Source organism: Stenella coeruleoalba (genome assembly GCF_951394435.1).
Source record: "Stenella coeruleoalba genome assembly, chromosome: 21".
Taxonomy (NCBI): Eukaryota; Metazoa; Chordata; class Mammalia; order Artiodactyla; family Delphinidae; genus Stenella; species Stenella coeruleoalba.
In genome coordinates, this window is record NC_137167.1 from 17,987,185 (window position 1) to 18,004,757 (window position 17,573).

Sequence of the window (17,573 nt, forward strand, 5' to 3'; positions counted from 1 at the left end):
GAGGTTGTGGAGGCATGGGGAGTGGCGTGTTGGGTCTCTCTACTCTATCTGAATTCCGGCACATAACTGAAGGAATTTCAAATTTTGCTAATGCAAAAGACCTGGCTGGAATCGTATTGATGTTGTTGTTTTTTTCTTCCGTCTCATTAGCTCTTGTGAGAATCAGGCTGTAAGTCAGCTGAGATAACTCCTAAACAGGACCAGTGCTAATCACTGGATTCACTGCTGATTTAAATCTCTATTTCAATTTACAAGACATATTAGTTATACGTACTACAAAGGAACACATGTACTGTGTTAATGGAATACTATATGTTTTTAGTGCCCATTTATGGAATCATATAAAGCTTGAAACACCACACAACTGTCAAGAATGAGCAGCATTTGTCTAAGTTAGCTGGAGACAACACTGCTCAGGCACACTCTGCTCTGCTGAAGCCTAGCTGGGCTACTGAGAAAAGGACAGTGCAGTTAAACAAGAGACACAATAAAAGAAGAGGACATCAAAGCAATCACATTATATTGAAAAAAAAAATGTTCAAATTGAGCCAGTTACTGAAATAAAGATAGAATATTAGCAGGTAGCTTCTTCCCCTTGTGCATATGAGTAATTCTCAATACAATAATGGAGGCTAGGTAAGCATTCTAGAAAGACTATGTTTCTGAGTTAATATACTTGGGGGAAGAGACTGGAGGCAATGGCTGGAATGGGATATGAAGGAAGAAACATAAACTAACAGAGATTAATTGAGAATATTTTTGGGGAATTTGACCTAATGGAGTTCATATTGTAAGAACTCTTATGTTAAGGTCTTTCAATGATTAGGCTCATTCTAGAAAACCAAATTGCTCTTTACAAATCTCTTTCTCTCCCTTCCTTCTTTCTCTCTCCACACCTTCCGTATGACATATTTGTGGTATTTATATATAAAAAATATATAAAGCTAGTTGTGGGAGTGTTGAATGGAGCCACAGTTACAAATAGGGACTTTGGAGATCAATACACCAGGCTTTGTGATTCTGTTCTACCACTTAGTGGTGAGCTTCAGTTTCTAATCTATAAAATGGAAATGATGATAGGACTTACCTCAAAGGCTCTTCTGAAGATCAGATGAGATAACGCATTAAAGTCCCTGCATTAGAGAGTAAATATTTTCTAAAAGCTCATTATTATACTTATTTCATGTTTGGAAGAGATGCCTTTACTTTGGTCAACTGAATGCTTAGAGAAAGACCAGAATTCATTTAAGGTTGTGCTGAGCCCTCAGCAGAAATTAAATGAAAGACACACAGATACTTCGTATCATTGTATGAGTTTCAAAATAAGACATTTACTCTAAATTCACATCCTAATTACAGTCTTATTGGGTAAAAAGCACAGTAGAAAACACTAAGAAATGACACATTAGTAATTGGTATATTGAGGACAGAACCTCACACAAAGTGTTTCATTGTATGGCTGGAATTCTGTTTGCTTGAAACACATACGCTTTCAAGTTAGGGTGAGAACACAGCAAACTATTAGGACAAGCTTTAGAACTTGGTGCAGACTTGTTTTCTTTTTATTATATGTTATTAAATTTGGTGTAATTTGTGCATTTGAACTGGGCATTTCAGCTTCTACTTCTGTCTAAAGAAAAAAGCCTTTCTCCCCTAATTTGGAAAGTTCAGGTTCGTATTTGACACACTTAAGAATCCCTCTGCAGTCTGGGGTGTCAGATAACTGGTGAACCGAACCCCCTGGCATTGTCCCCCAGGGTCCCTGGGATCAGGGCCGTCAGTGGCAAGTGTGGACCAAGTACTGCTGCAGAAGAAGAGGGCTCCCAGGTGCTGCCTGTTCCCCGGTACAGAATGGGGTAGGAAGTCCTACCCAATTAAACCACAGGCAAAGAGATACAACTCATCTTCAGATGTTTGCTTTAACTGGCTCGTCATCGTTGCCAGTTTGCTACTACTGAGGATGATCTGATTCCTCTCTGCCCCTTTTTTTCCTGGAGACTTTGGTGTCAAGCCAGCACAGACCCAGAGTACCACTGACAACTCTAATCTGTTTCAACACTTCTCGGAGCTTTTTCATCAGCAGCGTCTTGGGCTCACGCTTTGCTCCTCAGAGCCTGGAACTCCCGTTTTATTAGCCTGACATTTTGTTCTGACCTCTGTTGACAGCTTCTGGCCTCTGGCGTGCACTCTGTTTAGTCACTCCTTTTATTTATAACTTATGCTCTTTTGCTCGGCTCAAACTCATTGATTTGTGATCTGGTCATACTTGCGTTGCTCTACCTAATGTAAAATCTCATCCGACTCTCCAGCACCTCTTTTTGTCCATGGCATTTATTTAGCTTCTTGCATTTTCATTTGGCTCTCACTCCTGTCCTGCTTACAGATTTGAAATGTCTGCATTATACCAGCGAGGAAGAGCAGCTCCAGTTCAGAGAGACCATGACCACTGAGAACTATGCCTTATGAGTGTAAAGCACTTTATAGTATTACAGAGCATCTGCATACACACAATATCTTACGTGACCCTCACAACAATCCAGTGAGGTAGGCAATACGATGCCCATTTCACTGGGGAAGGAATGGAAGTGGGGAGACACACATAGGGACGCTACTGAGAATTCTACTAGAACATTAATGTTGTGAATCCTGGGACTATGTGTTAAACCTTGAAGGAAAGGAGAGTTGACAAAATTCAATCTGTTGATGAATAGAGAGACATTCAAAACTAACATGGAATCCCACATTTTTCCTTTTTTTAGTTTGCCTTTTCTTACATTTTCTCCTTTCTCACTGTCAGCCCTTTCTTCACCTACACAAAATATCTCCAGTTCTACTGAAATATTTATTTTTCTCCAGGATCTATACTGGATATTTGAAGCATGAAGTACAATGAGTTGTGTTTAAAAAAAAATTTTTTTTTTACAGTTTTTATTCAATAACGTAACTAGCACACTTAGGAACTTTGTTTTTTACATGTGCTTTTACCAAGGATACTAAATGCAGCAGGCTGGTGAAAAGACCTTTTTAGACTAAAACAATTTCATCTTTTTTTTTCAGCAATTTTTTTTATGATCAAAATATTGTTGCTTGAAACAGCTCGGTATTTTAAGGAAACAAGTTTTGTTTTTTGGTTCAAAAATGTTGAATGAACTGCCCCAGCTCCACTAGCCCTCACTATAAAACTTGAAAACAAATATGCCATAAATTGGAGAATAAGAAGACATAAATGCAAACTAAGCAAATCAAAGTCAATTTACCTTTTTAAAATTCTAAGGAATTAAAAAGTCTTGACCTGCTCTGAACACCTATGGAGCCCTGTTCCTTCCCACCATATACCTCTGCTCTATTCTATAACTGCCTGTTTCCACGTCTATGTGTTCCTGGGACAATTAGTTCAGGAAGTCCAGGGACAATGGCTATCTTATGAGCAGTTTAGTCCAGCTCCAGGAGGTACACAATAAACATATGCTGAATGAACAAACGGATTCTTTTAGGGCATCCCTATCTCTGGTTGAGACTGGTACTTTTGAGGGTAGAGAATGCACATATAATCGGTATCCATGAGATTTCTCCTGGAATCCGATGGGTTCAGAAGACACTGGATGAGCGGGTGGCAGAGGGCTCCTGGCCTAGCTCTGAGGAAGGTAGGAACAGCCCGCCAGTCAGTACCTGGGAGGCGTCCCAGCTCAGGACGGTGGTGATGGTGGGGTGCTAGAGTGGGTAGAGGTATGAGCAAGGGAGCAGAGAGCCAAACAGTACCAAGGACCAGGAGAGGAAGGCATGCGGAAGCCAGGCACCATTCGGGAACCAAGGTTGTCTGGAGGAGCCACAAAGGGATCTTGGAATCAGTTGTGCTGTGACTTGTCCAGAGGTGAAGGTCCTTTTAGTGAGATGGTGGCACAGGGTGTCCCGCCCAACCCACCTGATCTTCAAAGGGGCCTGCCCTAATATGATCAGGGAGTTATGCTGGTCCTGACACATATGTAAAAGAGGAAATAAGAATGAAATTAGAACATTCTCTAACACCATACACAAAAATAAACTCAAAATGGATTAAAGACCTAAATGTAAGACTAGATCCTATAAAACTCTTAGAGGAAATCACAGGGAGAACACTCTCTGACATAAATCACAGCCAGATGTGATAGGTCTTTTCTGATCCACCTCCCAGAGTAATGAAAATAAAAACAAAAATAAACAAATGGGACCTAATTAAACTTAAAAGGTTTTGCACAGCAAAGGCACCCATAACAAAATGAAAAGAAAACCCACAGAATGGGAGAAAATATTTGCAAACGAAGTGACCAACAAGGGATTAATCTCCAAAATATACAAACAGCTCACGCAGCTCAATATCAAAAAAACAAACAACCCAATCAAAAAATGGGTGGAAGATCTAAATAAACATTTCTCCAAAGAGGACATACAGATGGCCAAGAGGCACATGAAAGATGCTCAACATCGCTAATTATTAGAGAAATGCAAATCAAAACTATAATGAGGTATCACCTCACACCAGTCAGAATGGGCATCATCAGAAAATCTACAAACAACAAATGCTGGAGAGGGTGTGGAGAAAAGGGAACCCTCCTATACTGTTGGTAGGAATGTAAATTTGTACAGCCACTATGGAGAACAGTATGGAGGTTCCTTTAAAAACTAAAACTAGAACTACCATATGATCCAGCAATCCCACTCCTGGGCATATATCCAGAGAAAACCATAATTCAAAAAGATACATGTACCCCGATGTTCATTGCAGCACTATTTACAATAGCCAGGACATAGAAACAACCTAAAGGTCCACCAACAAAGGAATGGATAAAGAAGGTGTGGTATATATATACAATAAAATATTAGTCAGCCATAAAAAAGAATGAAATAATGCCATTTGCAGTGACATGGACTGACCTAGAGATTGTCATACTGAGTGAAGTAAGTCAGACAGAGAAAGACAAAGACCATATGATATTGCTTATATGTGGAATCTTAAAAAATGGTACAAATGAACCTATTTACAAAACAGAAATAGAGTCAGAGATGTAGAAAACAAAGTTGTGGTTACCAATGGGGAAGGGGGGGTATAAATTTCAAGATTGGGATTGACATATACACACTATTATATATAAAATAGATAACTAATAATAACTTACTGTATAGCACAGGGAACTCTACTCAGTACTCTGTAATGACCTATATGGGAATAGAATCTAAAAAAGAGTGGATATATCTATATGTATAACTAGTTCACTTTGCTATACAGCAGAAACCAATACAATATTGTAAATCAACTACACTCTAATAAAAATTAATTCTAAAAAGCTGAACCAAAAAACAAATAAAAGAGGAAATCAATGATTACTTTTGTTATATTTAAATCATGCTTGAAAAATATTTTCTAAAAGTACAGCAAAATAATTCAATATAAATTTTCATATACCAGAATTAATTGAATATGTGGGGAATCACGCACTTTCACAGGGAACAAATTGGCACAACCTTTTGGAAGCCATTTGTAAGAATTCATCAAATTGTAAAATGCATGTCACCTTTGAACTATTGATTCTACTGCTAGCAAATTCTCTATTAAAAAATATTCTCACAAGATCATGTAAAAGAGTGCTGAATGTAGCACTGTTTCTTAAAGCCAAGCTAAAGCAAAGAAAAATCATCAAGTGTTCATGACTAGGGAACTGAATGATACATTATGCTAATTATGGTAAAGCTATATAATGGAAGAGTGTGTAGCCACTGAGAGAAAAGAGCCACACACACTGCCATAGCAGATGACTGGCATATTAACTTAAATAAGGAGAAAACAGAACACACTGTATAGATGTTTCTGTATTTGATTCTTTCTGTCTTTTTGAAACATTAAGGAATTATATACTCTCCATGAGGGGCTGGGTACGTGGAGAGGAATCTGGAGGCTATGTACACACACACACATTTATACACAGAAATCTCTCTTAATACTTCCTCAAAGAAAGCAAGCACGTAAACTTCAAAACAGCCATGAAAATATCTGTAACTGAAAACATATCTGAACGTATCTGAAAAAAAAAAATTCAAAGCATTTGATTACCTCAGGTAACAAAAGACAGTGTGGGTGTTAGATTAACAGGCTACAAAATAAAGGTGTCCCTTATTTGCCAAGCTTAACCAGAGTCAAGGTTAAGAAGCTCAGAGAAAGTCTCAGGAAAAGGAGAAAAGGAGATAAAGAAGAATCAAAGATAAAGGTAGAGATAAAGATAGAAATAAACATGCAGATAGGGAAGAGTTACACAGGAGTTCAGTGAAAATAAATGGAGTGACAAGGAGAAAGGAGAAGAAATGGAATAAAAAGTAAAACAACAGATCAAAGTGATCACATCAAAGAATAAATGGACACAAAGGAGAATTTTTCCTATTGTTTCTATTATCTTAATATAATAATAACAACAATAATAATCATTGACTAACACTAAAGCACTTTGAGGAGACACACAATACTCAGTGTTGTTCAATTTAGGGGCAAACACACTTCAACAATGCAAACACTTATGAAAACAACTGTAGAAAGCATCATGTGGTTACACCACACTTAAATGGCTGGCATTCACAATGGTGACCCTAAGCTGCCTAAATGTGGCATCAACACAGTGTATGAGGTAAAAATAATTATTTTTACTAAGACAGAGAAACTGGGACTGCATTTTTTAAACAATAATTACAACTGAAAACTGCTAGATTTGGGGATCCATTAAAGGATTTGTGAAAATCTGCCTAAAACAGACCCTTGATGGGTAAAGATTATGATAGCTGTGTGTGTATCACTTATTCTCTCTCTCTCTCTCTCTCTCTCTCTCTCTCTCTCACACACACACACACACACACACACTACATGCAGCTCCAACTAGGAACACAGAGGAGGAACGCTTGGTTTCTGAGAAATCAAGTGTGGATTCCTCATTCCCTTTCAAAATCCTTTCATTATATCTGGTAGATTTGGCCTAGACACACAACCAATGACTTATGGCACTGTGACTACTGAAGATATCTTATCTAATATCTAGTTTTCAAGATCCAATGTACAGATTCTCTACATTGGAACATGAGGTCAGCATTCCACCCACAGAGATCCCTGTTGTGAAATCTATTCTGTTGCAGTTTTGAAGGTCTGGGATATCGAATACCACTTCTCAAGTTTTTATCAAAACAAAACAAAACACACAAAAATACCCCAGCTGTCAGAGAATTAGCCTGTTCTTAGATTGTTCAAATTCCTATATGTAACATTTCAGTTATTTCAGTTAGTAGGTAGGGAGGCTGTATTGTTTCTATTCATAAGCTTGATTCTCTTTCAGCAGATTGAAATTGGCTTGAAAATTGAACAATTTTCTATGTGAAATTTTTAGAAAATTACACTCATCACAAAAACTAAATACAAATGGGTAATGAGATTTAGAGTAGTATAATTTAATCTATTTGTTTTACACCAGTTAGCACAGTTTATTTGTAGAAAGCTGTGGCTGACTTCCAGAGAATCCCCATGGATCAACACTGAAGTTCTCAACCTTTGCCTCAAGCCCAGACCACCACTATCACAAGCTTGTTTATTACAAAGGCACACACAAAAAAACCAAGAAACCATAAACTTACTTAGCACGCTTCCACTCCCTTTTTCCCCCTTCTGGCCTTTTTGTCCAGAATTTCCTTTAAAAAAAATAAAAATAAATAAAAAGAAAAAACTTTTTTAAATTTAGGCAATTCACAGCGCTTGAAATGGAGACAGCAACACAAGGTCATCTAGAATAACAACGTATAACAACCTACAGATTTTCAGACATAATAATGTTGATGACGATGATGATGATAATACTAATAGCTATCATTTTAGAAACCCTCTTATGAACTTAGCATTTTATGGGTAGGTCCTTTACATACATTATCTCAGATTACTTACCAGGACACTAAATGTTCCATTTTCCTAAAGTAGGCAAAACTGAGGTGTAAGCAGTTTGTTTGGGATTATTCACACTCCTTTTCCTCCTCCTTCTTTGTGTCTTCCTCCCTCTCCCAGAAAGCCTGGTATCCTCCATCTCATCCCAAACCTTGTTTTTCTGTTCCCATTACAATCTGTCTGTCTTGTTTTCTATTTCTTTTATGTGAAGCCTAGCAAAGATGGAGCTGTGAATGAATTTCTGGGAGTGGTGAGATCCCAATTATCTCAGTCTTGGGGGAAGCTGGGAAGGTCTGAGGGGTGTCTAAACCTCTAGATAGTTACTTTTGGCTTCGAGAAACCTCATTCACATACTTTAGAGGTGTGCTACAGACCCTGTGCTAATAAGGGTCAGGACCTTATATGGAAACATTGTTAAGACCCTGCTCTTTGCTAATGGGTTGCTATTTCACCTAAGGTTCCCAAAGCCATATCCAGAGGTTAAGCCCTTAGTACCAACAAGAAAATTCAACGATGACAATTGCATCTCACTAGAGGGGTACTGTTCTCACATATCAATTCTTCTTCCAAGAGTCGTCAGATATGTATTGTAAGTAATCACCTTCCTGGCATAAATGCAGGACTGACCATAGAGCCATCTATCTCTAAGTCAAAATCTTCATTAATGTTCTTGATTTCCTCCAGCAAAATCAAGGACTGTTCTCTTTTCATCCAAGAGCTCAAAGGGCATAGTTCAAAGATCATGAGCTTTGGAATAATAACAATAATTTTAGATTCTCTTGTGTTGAATTATTTTGCTCTGCCACTTATTAGGTATGTGGCTCAGAACAAGTCTTTAAACCTTTCTGAGCTGAAGTTTATTCTTCTTTCAAATGAAAAAATAGTACCCTCCATTGCAAACCTGCCTTGAAAATTAGCAGCAATGTTTATAAAGGGCCTTGCTCTTAAGAGATGCATGTAAGAGATGGTAGCTCTTATTTGTTTTACAACATAACTTAGCTAATTTTATTTTCAGTGAATGAGAGGAGTTTTTCATTTCACTTTTTTATGGCAAAATTATTTTACATTTTATTTTGCAGTTTTAATCATTATTTTGTTGTTTTTTTTGGTCTGTTTCTCTAGCTTACTTTGCCTTATCCATGCTTTGTTTTCGAACATTTGTCCTTATTCACCTCTTAGAGAAGACTTTTTTGATCTCCAATTTACCAGATTAAAAAAAATACAAAATAACGTGTGATGAGTAACATGAAAATTGAGATTTAGCACTTAAAAACTGAAGCTATTTCCAATTAAAATTTTATTTTGAAATGCCAACCATTCCTTATCATGCTATAATAGTCTCTAATTGCTTTGCATATATGATTACACTGTACATCATTAAATTCATTTTTCAATTGTGATTCAGTCATTTCAGGTAATATTAAATTGACAAGAATCATTAATTTAGCACAAAGTACCTAAAACCTTTTCTATTTTTTTTTTTTGGATGGTAGGCTTTTATAAGATATAATACCAAAGTTTTAGATTTCCTCAAGAGGAAAAATCTAAGATATTAAACAAAAATTGGGGGAGGGGGGTTAAAATGGTGTAACTGATCAGTTCTAATTCTTTTCAGAGAAGATAATATAATAAACAAGCTTAATTTTATCATTCTAGCGTTATTTTCAGAATTAGAAAATAATTGTAAAATTACTCTGGGAAGTCTTTTCATGTTGTAGTTTGTCTTGGGTATTTTATTTTTTAAATAAATTTATTTATTTATTTTTTGGCTGAATTGGGTCTTTGTTGCTGCGTGCAGGCTTCCTCTAGTTGCGGCGAGTGGGGTCTACTCTTCGTTGCGGTGCGTGGGCTTCTCATTGTGGTGGCTTCTCTTGTTGCGGTGCATGGGCTCTAGGCATGTGGGCTTCAGTAGTTGTGGCACGTGGGCTCGGTAGTTGTGGCTCTCGGGCTCTAGAGCACAGGCTCAGTAGTTGTGGTGCACGGGCTTAGTTGCTCCACAGCATGTGGGATCTTCCCGGACCAGGGCTCGAACCCACGTCCCCTGCATTGGCAGGCAGATTCTTAACCACTGCGCCACCAGGGAAGTCCCTGTCTTAGGTATGTTAACGATACCTTGATCTCTGTTCAAGCCAGAGAGCTGAACAAATGACCCACTTTTCTTCTTATAAATAAAAAAAAAAATGTTTTATGTCATTTTAGCATGATTCCTTGATTTCCTCACAGACGACACTTGGAAATCTTTTCTCACACTTGAACACATTAAAAACATCCTTTCTAGAGAACAGGGATTCCTCCCTCCTTTATAATGACATCTTAGGCTAAAAACGAGCCCAAGGGCTTTGTCAAAACCTGGAGTTAACCACCTCCTGTCAGATATGTCACTCTTCTGTCAAAAATAAAGAACTAATATTTCTGAAAGCCACTGAAAAGTAAGAAGTAGATGGTATGTAATATACCGCCACTCTAACTTTAAATATCAATATAAGAGGAGGTATTTTCAACAGCATCATTGTGACTTCAAGCATTTTCAGAGCCCCTGCCATGAGCTAGGCACTGGGTTCCTCATCTTCACACACAGGCACACTTAGTCCAGCCCAGCTCTTTTCACCTACTTCAATTCAGATGTGACATCTTCCCTCCTCTGCCTAATGCTTCTTTCTATTTCCTGAATTCTTCACCTTCAACCTTCTTCTTAACCTTCCACAATCTTTTTAACCCTTCTTTCCTCTGTATCTTCAACAACTTCTCTATTTTACCTTGCTGTCAGCATTTAAATAGTATTCAAATTCACTTTCAAAGAAAAAACAAAATCAAATGAAAAAACCGATCTCTTCCTCCCCCTCTGAAGAGCCAGACTGCTCTACCCCGCTGTCTACCAGCCTCATCACCTGGCACCCCTGGGCATTCCCCAATCTGGCTTCCACCCCACTCCACCCAGCCCCACCAAAGCTGCTCTCAGTAAAGGCAACATCCTCACAGCAACAAATGGAAGAAGCTTTCTGTTGACTGCATCTCACTTGACCAACTTTTGGAACTCCTTTGGTTTTTTTCCACACCACCTTCTCTGGGTTTTCTTCCTCACTCCGGCTGCTTTGCTCTTTCTGCTCAGTCTGTACGTCTGGAACCACTCAAGGCTTTATCCTAGGCCCTTTCTCTTCTCACTGTTGCCTACCCATAAAATATTACTAAAATCAATGATTATTAAAATTCATTGACTTCAGTAAACATTTATATGAGCATAGCTACAACTTTGTCTTTCTACTTCTGGCTTCCCCTCTGAGTTCCAAACCCATATATTCGACTATAAATATCTCCATGAATGGCACAGAGTGTTCAATAGCTGTTTGTCAAATAAATAAAGGAATTCATTGTGGTCTATAATTTTAGACATTCCTAAGAAAGACCATAACTCACCCTTAGAATCAGACTTTGAATGGACTCCAGGAGTCTAACTGGAGAGAAGCACATTATTTACATTGCTGGAAAACCTAGTTCATTTAATGAGGTTCTGTTCAGAGTACTCTAGGGATTTTGAAGATATGTAAGGTAACACTTCAATTAAATCCTCCGAGCTCTCTGCAGTAAATCTGTCAGATGGTAAATGCTCTATAGATCTGCCATGGATCAAGAAGAAAGTCTTCCCTTTCTCTTCTTATATTTGTATACTTTATCAGTTAAGGACTGTGTCTTATTTACTTCTCATTTCCCTGTACCAAGCATTGTCCCTTGTATATATATATTGAGTACTTAATACATGTGGAAGGAAGAGGGCAGGGTGGGGAAGAAAAGGAGAGCAGGAGAGAAAATAGAAAATAAATAGGGCTGCTCTTTCTTAATCTTTTTGCTTTGAAATCACTTTGCTTTGATATTACTCGGATAGTCCAGGCTGTGTCATTAATTAGAAAATGACAATTAGTAGATTTTATTTCTAATTTTGTTACCCTCTTTGGACTCTTGTAGAGGAAGAATGCATTCACTGCTTTAATCTGCAGTGTAACTAAACTAGTACCAGGCACTGCTGCTCATATTTCTACCAAATTTGAGTCTTTTAATAAGGAAGTAATATCCGGAGAATATCTTTTGTCAAGGGATTTATTACCTCTACCCCTGCTTTCATTTTTACAGTCTCTCTTTCTCCAGTTTTCTTCACCTGAAGATGTGGTTCTCAAAGTGTGGTCCCTGATCAGCATCATCACTGTCACCTGGAAACTTGTGAGGAGCAAACATTCCCCAGGGAGCCCAATCCCTAACCTATTGTATCAGAAAGTCCTCCGGAGGTGGAGCCCAGTCAGCTGTTTTAACAGGCCCTGTAGGTAATTCTAATGTCTGCTCAAGCTTGAGAACCACAGATGTAAAGGAATTCTGCGCATCTTTAGGCCAGCTCTAACACGACTTTCTTTGTAACATCTTGTCTTGCTGTACAGAGTTAATCACTCTACTTTCTACTTCCACAGCTTCCAGCTTCCATTAGTTTTGTCCCACTTTACAAATGTTTTATTACTTACCACTTGGTAATACAGCTAACTGGTTCTGCATTTTTCTGTCCCCTGCTCTCTTCTAAAATTTCTGTGTACAGTTCACAATTCAAGCTTAGGCTAGCGGCATAAGGAGTAGAAATAATATCATCATGTATGTAAATTGTAAAGGGCCCGAACATGGTGATTATTAAGTACTAATATACAGTAGCAGGCAGGTTATCTTGTAAAGGACAGGATTTCAGGTCTGCCTGTATTTTGCTAACTGTAACTTAACAGGGTTTGGCGGTTTTGGTTAAAGGGGTGTTAATACTTGGCTTGTTTGTTTTTCTCTATCAGTCTTTCCACTCTCTTTATTCTAAGATAGATACCATTCTTCATGGTGATTTATAGTGGTGTGGAGTTGACAGATCCTCTGTTGTGATTTTATATGGAACTGTTTTCCTTTTGGACATAGAAACTTTCCTCAGGTGGACAGAAATCAGTTTCAAAATGTTTCAGATCAGAAAATAAACTGCATGTGAATGCTGCTTTTCATACTATGATGACCATTGTTTCTGTTATCTAAGAAGTTGAAAGGAATATCTATGATCTGGTGTTTATTTTACATATTCTGTGAAGAAAATATGCATTATCATAATACCTGGCCTCCCGGTCTTCCCCGCTGATCCTGGGAATCCTCGACTTCCAGGAAAACCAATGGATCCTCGATCACCTTTAAGACCTGGAGGACCTATATGGTAAATGAAGAAGAAAAAAAAAAAAACCCAAAACAGTGGTAATAATTCATTTTGCATGAAGATTTGAGAGAATAATGAAACAATCTAATTTCACTAATGGATATGAAGGAGGTGAATCTCCAAAAGGAGGAACAATGTCTTTCCTAAACTTTCATGTGTAAAAATTGATAGATAACAGTAACAGTAAGTAGAAACATAGTGCATTTAGTACACTGTAGATATTCAATATGTGACAGATTGTCACTAAAAATAAGAACACACAAGAAAAAAAAATCTTAGAGTTTTAACTGGAAGCCTTATATAGTCTAATCAGGAATCTTCAAATGGCAGAATTTTGCTATAGCTGAAATGATAACTTTGAAATGTAAGCTAAAAATTGGACTTTTAAGATTTGTCCCAGAAAAATCACAAGTCAAGCAATGAGAAGTATCAAAGAATATTTATTAAAAAAATACTGAGGCCCTAGTGCAGGAATATATTACTCTATCTCTCATGCTCTTGTTTTTACATACTCCATTGTAATCCCAAACAATAATGTAGCCGTGTGTGTGTGTGTGTGTGTGTGTGTGTGTGTGTGTGTGTGTGTGTGTGTGTGTGTGTGTGTGTGTGTGTGTGTGTGTCCCAGGCACAGGGAAAGTATTCAGTAAACATTTTTTTAAAGTAAAAGGTTATAGGTAATTCTACTTGGCATGCTTCCAAGGAAATGGCATGCTGAAATGAATTTCTATTATATTATTTTGAGATAAAGCCAGTGTAACATAATATCCACCCCAGTACATGAGTAACAATTGTAATATATTTAATGTACTGATTATTTAATACTACTAAGCACGTATATCTTCTCAGATTTTCATATCATGGTTTCGAGTCAAGCTGAGTTTAGTGGGCTCATTTGCATGTATAGGTATTTTTTGTTTGTTTGTTTTTGTTTTGTTTTGTTGGTACAGGGTTTCTTTTGTCTTTTCTTTAAACACTCCCATTGTAATATTTATTTATTTATTTGTTTGGCTGCACCAGGTCTTAGTTGCGGCACATGGGATCTTTTAGTTGTGGCATGTGGGATCTTTAGTTGAGGCACGTGAACTCTTAGTTGCAGCATGTGGGATCTAGTTCCGTGACCAGTGATCAAACCTGGGCCCCCTGCATTGGGAGCACGGAGTCTTAGCCACTGGACCACCAGGGAAGTCCCTATAGGTGGGATTTTAGTAAGCCTGCTTAAATCAGGAAGTAGAATTATCAAGACAGTCCATCATATACTTTTAACTTCCTGATTTCCTACCAGACATGGGGCAAATAGGCTATCTGGCAAAGAAAAAAACAGATTGAAGCAATCAGGTAGGAAAGATGCCTAGTAACTTGAATATTTTTGCTGCAGTGCACCAACTCAAATGGCAACCTAAAAATCTAAAAGAGTCAATTTATCACTCCAACAATGAAATCTATCTCTCTTTTTTGAGGGGCCAGATAATGCCTATTTGTGTATATGAGCAATACCAACAGCAGCAGACTAAACCCTCACTTAAAGAATCAAAGCAGCTTTGCAACGGTATCTGTCTAGGGTGATAACAAAAGCTGAAACTTTTAAATCCCTCTTTCTATTTGATTCCGAAACAGCTACAAAAGATGTTCCCAAGATGAAGCTTTGGAAGGCAAGTTGTAGCCCAGACTGAACTTTTCTGGTTGAGTTATAAAGCTTTGATAATTGCAATTTGTAATGGAGGAGTTGACAGACCTTTGACAATAGCTGCTCTGGCAGATAATATAACACTGGTTACTTCCCCTGCTTATGACATTAATGCACCATTGCTAAGATCTGCTGGGTGCCAGTCAAGTAGAAAGACTTTTCTGAACAAAGAATCTTACCTGGTATTACTTTCAAAGGCAAACCAACAATTGATATATATATATATATATATATATAGATAGATAGATAGAATTCTAAAAGCTTTTTTTTTTTAAGGTAAACTTTATATATTGGCTTTTTAAGCACTATGATGTAAAGGGCTGGCATGTGTCAAATTCATGCTTTTCATTTTTAAAAATTGTTTTTCTGATGTAACCTGGGCTGGTTGATACATTGATCAGAAAGAAGAACAGTCTATATAATCAAAACACAGAAAATTAAGATCAAGTCCCTGGTATTTAGACACTTCTTTAGCAGCACAAACTATTCTAGTTATCATTAGACGGAGCAGTATACTCCCCACCTTCAAAAAGCATGCAGGTATTTGATTTCTAGCCATGAATAACATGATGATCATGTTACTGTTATTATCTTTATTTTTTTGAAAGCAAAGAAAGTTCATGCTCTTTCTCTTTTTCTGTCTTCTATTATTGTCTTTCAAAATATTGCTTTCAAGATTATAGAAGAAAATAATTTGAAACAATTTTGCTCTAAGTAAGATACAGAGAGTGGCTGACAGCAAAGGGAAAAGTCATCTGTATTCTAGTCAATATTTACATTGAGATTGCATAGGTTTAAGCAGATAAATTCCAGTTAAGGACCATATAAGGAGTATAATCCAATTTGCCTTTGATTTACATTAGTTGTTTTTTTTTTTTGTATCTTAAAAACCAGGTAACCTCCAAATATATTCAATGTGAAGATGGTTTTCATATTTTCCTTCACATGTGACCTAAAACTAGGTCGGCCAAATACTGTTTGCACTCAGTGATATGGAGAGCACTCTCTAGACTTATGAACAACCCCATGTTGTTAAAGCACTTAACTTTCTTTAAAAATCAAGAGTCACTGCTTACCATTCAGAACATGATAGTGATTATCATTTGATATCCCCTCAACATTTGATATCATTTGATATCCCCTCAACACACACAAACATACACATGCGGACACGGACACACACACACACACACACACACACACACACACGCCACACAGGGAACCAGTCAAATAACTGATTCCCCCTACACACATTCACAGATGTACATTACCTAGCCCTGCAGTATATGATGGAGTAGTTACCGTACCTACTGGACCTGGAATGCCTTGTGGACCAACTTCTCCAGTGGGACCTCTATCTCCTTTTTCACCTGGAGGTCCAGGAGGACCTTTAAAAAATAAATGACAATTACTGATCATAGGCTTAAAGCATAGGTAAAATAGATTTGTCATTTGTCAAGACAGTTACGTAGGTAAATCCAAAGCCTTTTATTTGTTGCACAATTACACAGAATGAATGAGACTCACCTTCCTGAATGGACGCATACCCTGCTACTGAGTAGTGCAATGAGATAGCTCTAAATTAGACAACCTGATTATGGACTAAATACTTCTGTGTGCCAAGCAGTGTACTAGGTTCTTAGATGCTGCAGGCAGAGAAAGACAGTGAGTCAATCAATGATGGCACAAATCCACATTAGTATTGTGTAGCTACTGGGTATGAAACCCAGTGCCCCTAAAACTGAGCTCCCTTGCCAAGTTTATGATTAACCTCTCTATCCAAAATTTTATTCCCCTTCTTGACCTACCCCTGTTCCCCTCAGGACTGAGGAATATCAAAGAAAAGGGGGATTGAAACCAAGCAGGACCCTGCAGGGCCTTCCTGGGTACAAAAGCACCCTCCAGGTGCCCTGTTTCTTGTTTGCAGAAAAAAGGCTTTAGTTTCCTAGGCCTTCCCTGAGCCCCAAAGAGCAGGCACAAGGAGTTAACAATGAGAGGAGTGAGGGGATGCAGAAACAAAGGAGAAGCAGTCAAGCAAGGTAGCTAGAATGATAGTTCGGAGTCCTAGTTCCTCCTCAATGGGTATACATGACAATCTGACACATATCTTTGAGTCGATCTGTAGAAACTAAGCCCTTCACCCATGTGGAGGATGGTGACTACACGCTGACCACTAGTATGTAGACCCCACACTGGTTGGAACCAGAAGGTTGATGATTAAGCTTCTGGGAGCATCACCCTGTTACCTCACCACCAGGCAGATTTCACTATATTAATTTAGATGCTCTGTGGAAAATGTATAAGTCAAGTCATGTGTGATACCCTCAAGGGAAACAAAAATCCACACAAAGTAGACAACCAAAAACCCTATCATTGAAAATGATACCCTCGGATATTAGAAAAATGCAGATCAGCAAGAGGAGCAGTGGTTGAAAAGACTTAATTGAGGAGGTAGGATGCGAAGGGGATTTTGAAGAATGGGGAGAATGAGAAGAAAGAGAATGCTGGGTAAGTAGGAAAGATGCGGGGAAGGGCAGGAAAGTGAAAATGAGTAAAGGAATAACTTTTCAAGTAAAATATTAGGTAGAATCCCTAGATAGATATAGACATTATAAAATAAGTCGGAGAGGTTGCAGGGAAAATTTTGACTACCTGGCATGACAATTACCAAGGTGTCCCCCTAGTACTGAGTTTGATCAACACTGATTTAGTCATTTGAATTTTCTGTGCCC

At 37.9% G+C, this 17,573-nt stretch overlaps 1 protein-coding gene across 10 annotated transcripts in view; it reads right to left on the minus strand.

Moving 5' to 3' along the window:
• The window catches only part of MSR1 (macrophage scavenger receptor 1), a 457,630-nt gene that overhangs the window by 59,283 nt on the left and 380,774 nt on the right, over window positions 1-17,573 (minus strand). For 8 of the 10 annotated variants that reach the window (XM_079908915.1, XM_079908914.1, XM_079908916.1 and 5 more), the window contains 3 exons: window positions 16,149-16,229; window positions 13,061-13,150; window positions 7,642-7,695 (listed from right to left, as the gene is read on the minus strand). In XM_079908915.1, the coding sequence (XP_079765041.1) occupies window positions 7,642-7,695; window positions 13,061-13,150; window positions 16,149-16,229 (225 nt within the window). Of the gene's footprint in view, window positions 1-956; window positions 3,973-7,641; window positions 7,696-13,060; window positions 13,151-16,148; window positions 16,230-17,573 lie in introns of those variants that run through there. The other 2 variants (XM_079908913.1, XM_079908920.1) reach the window with 2 other exon arrangements.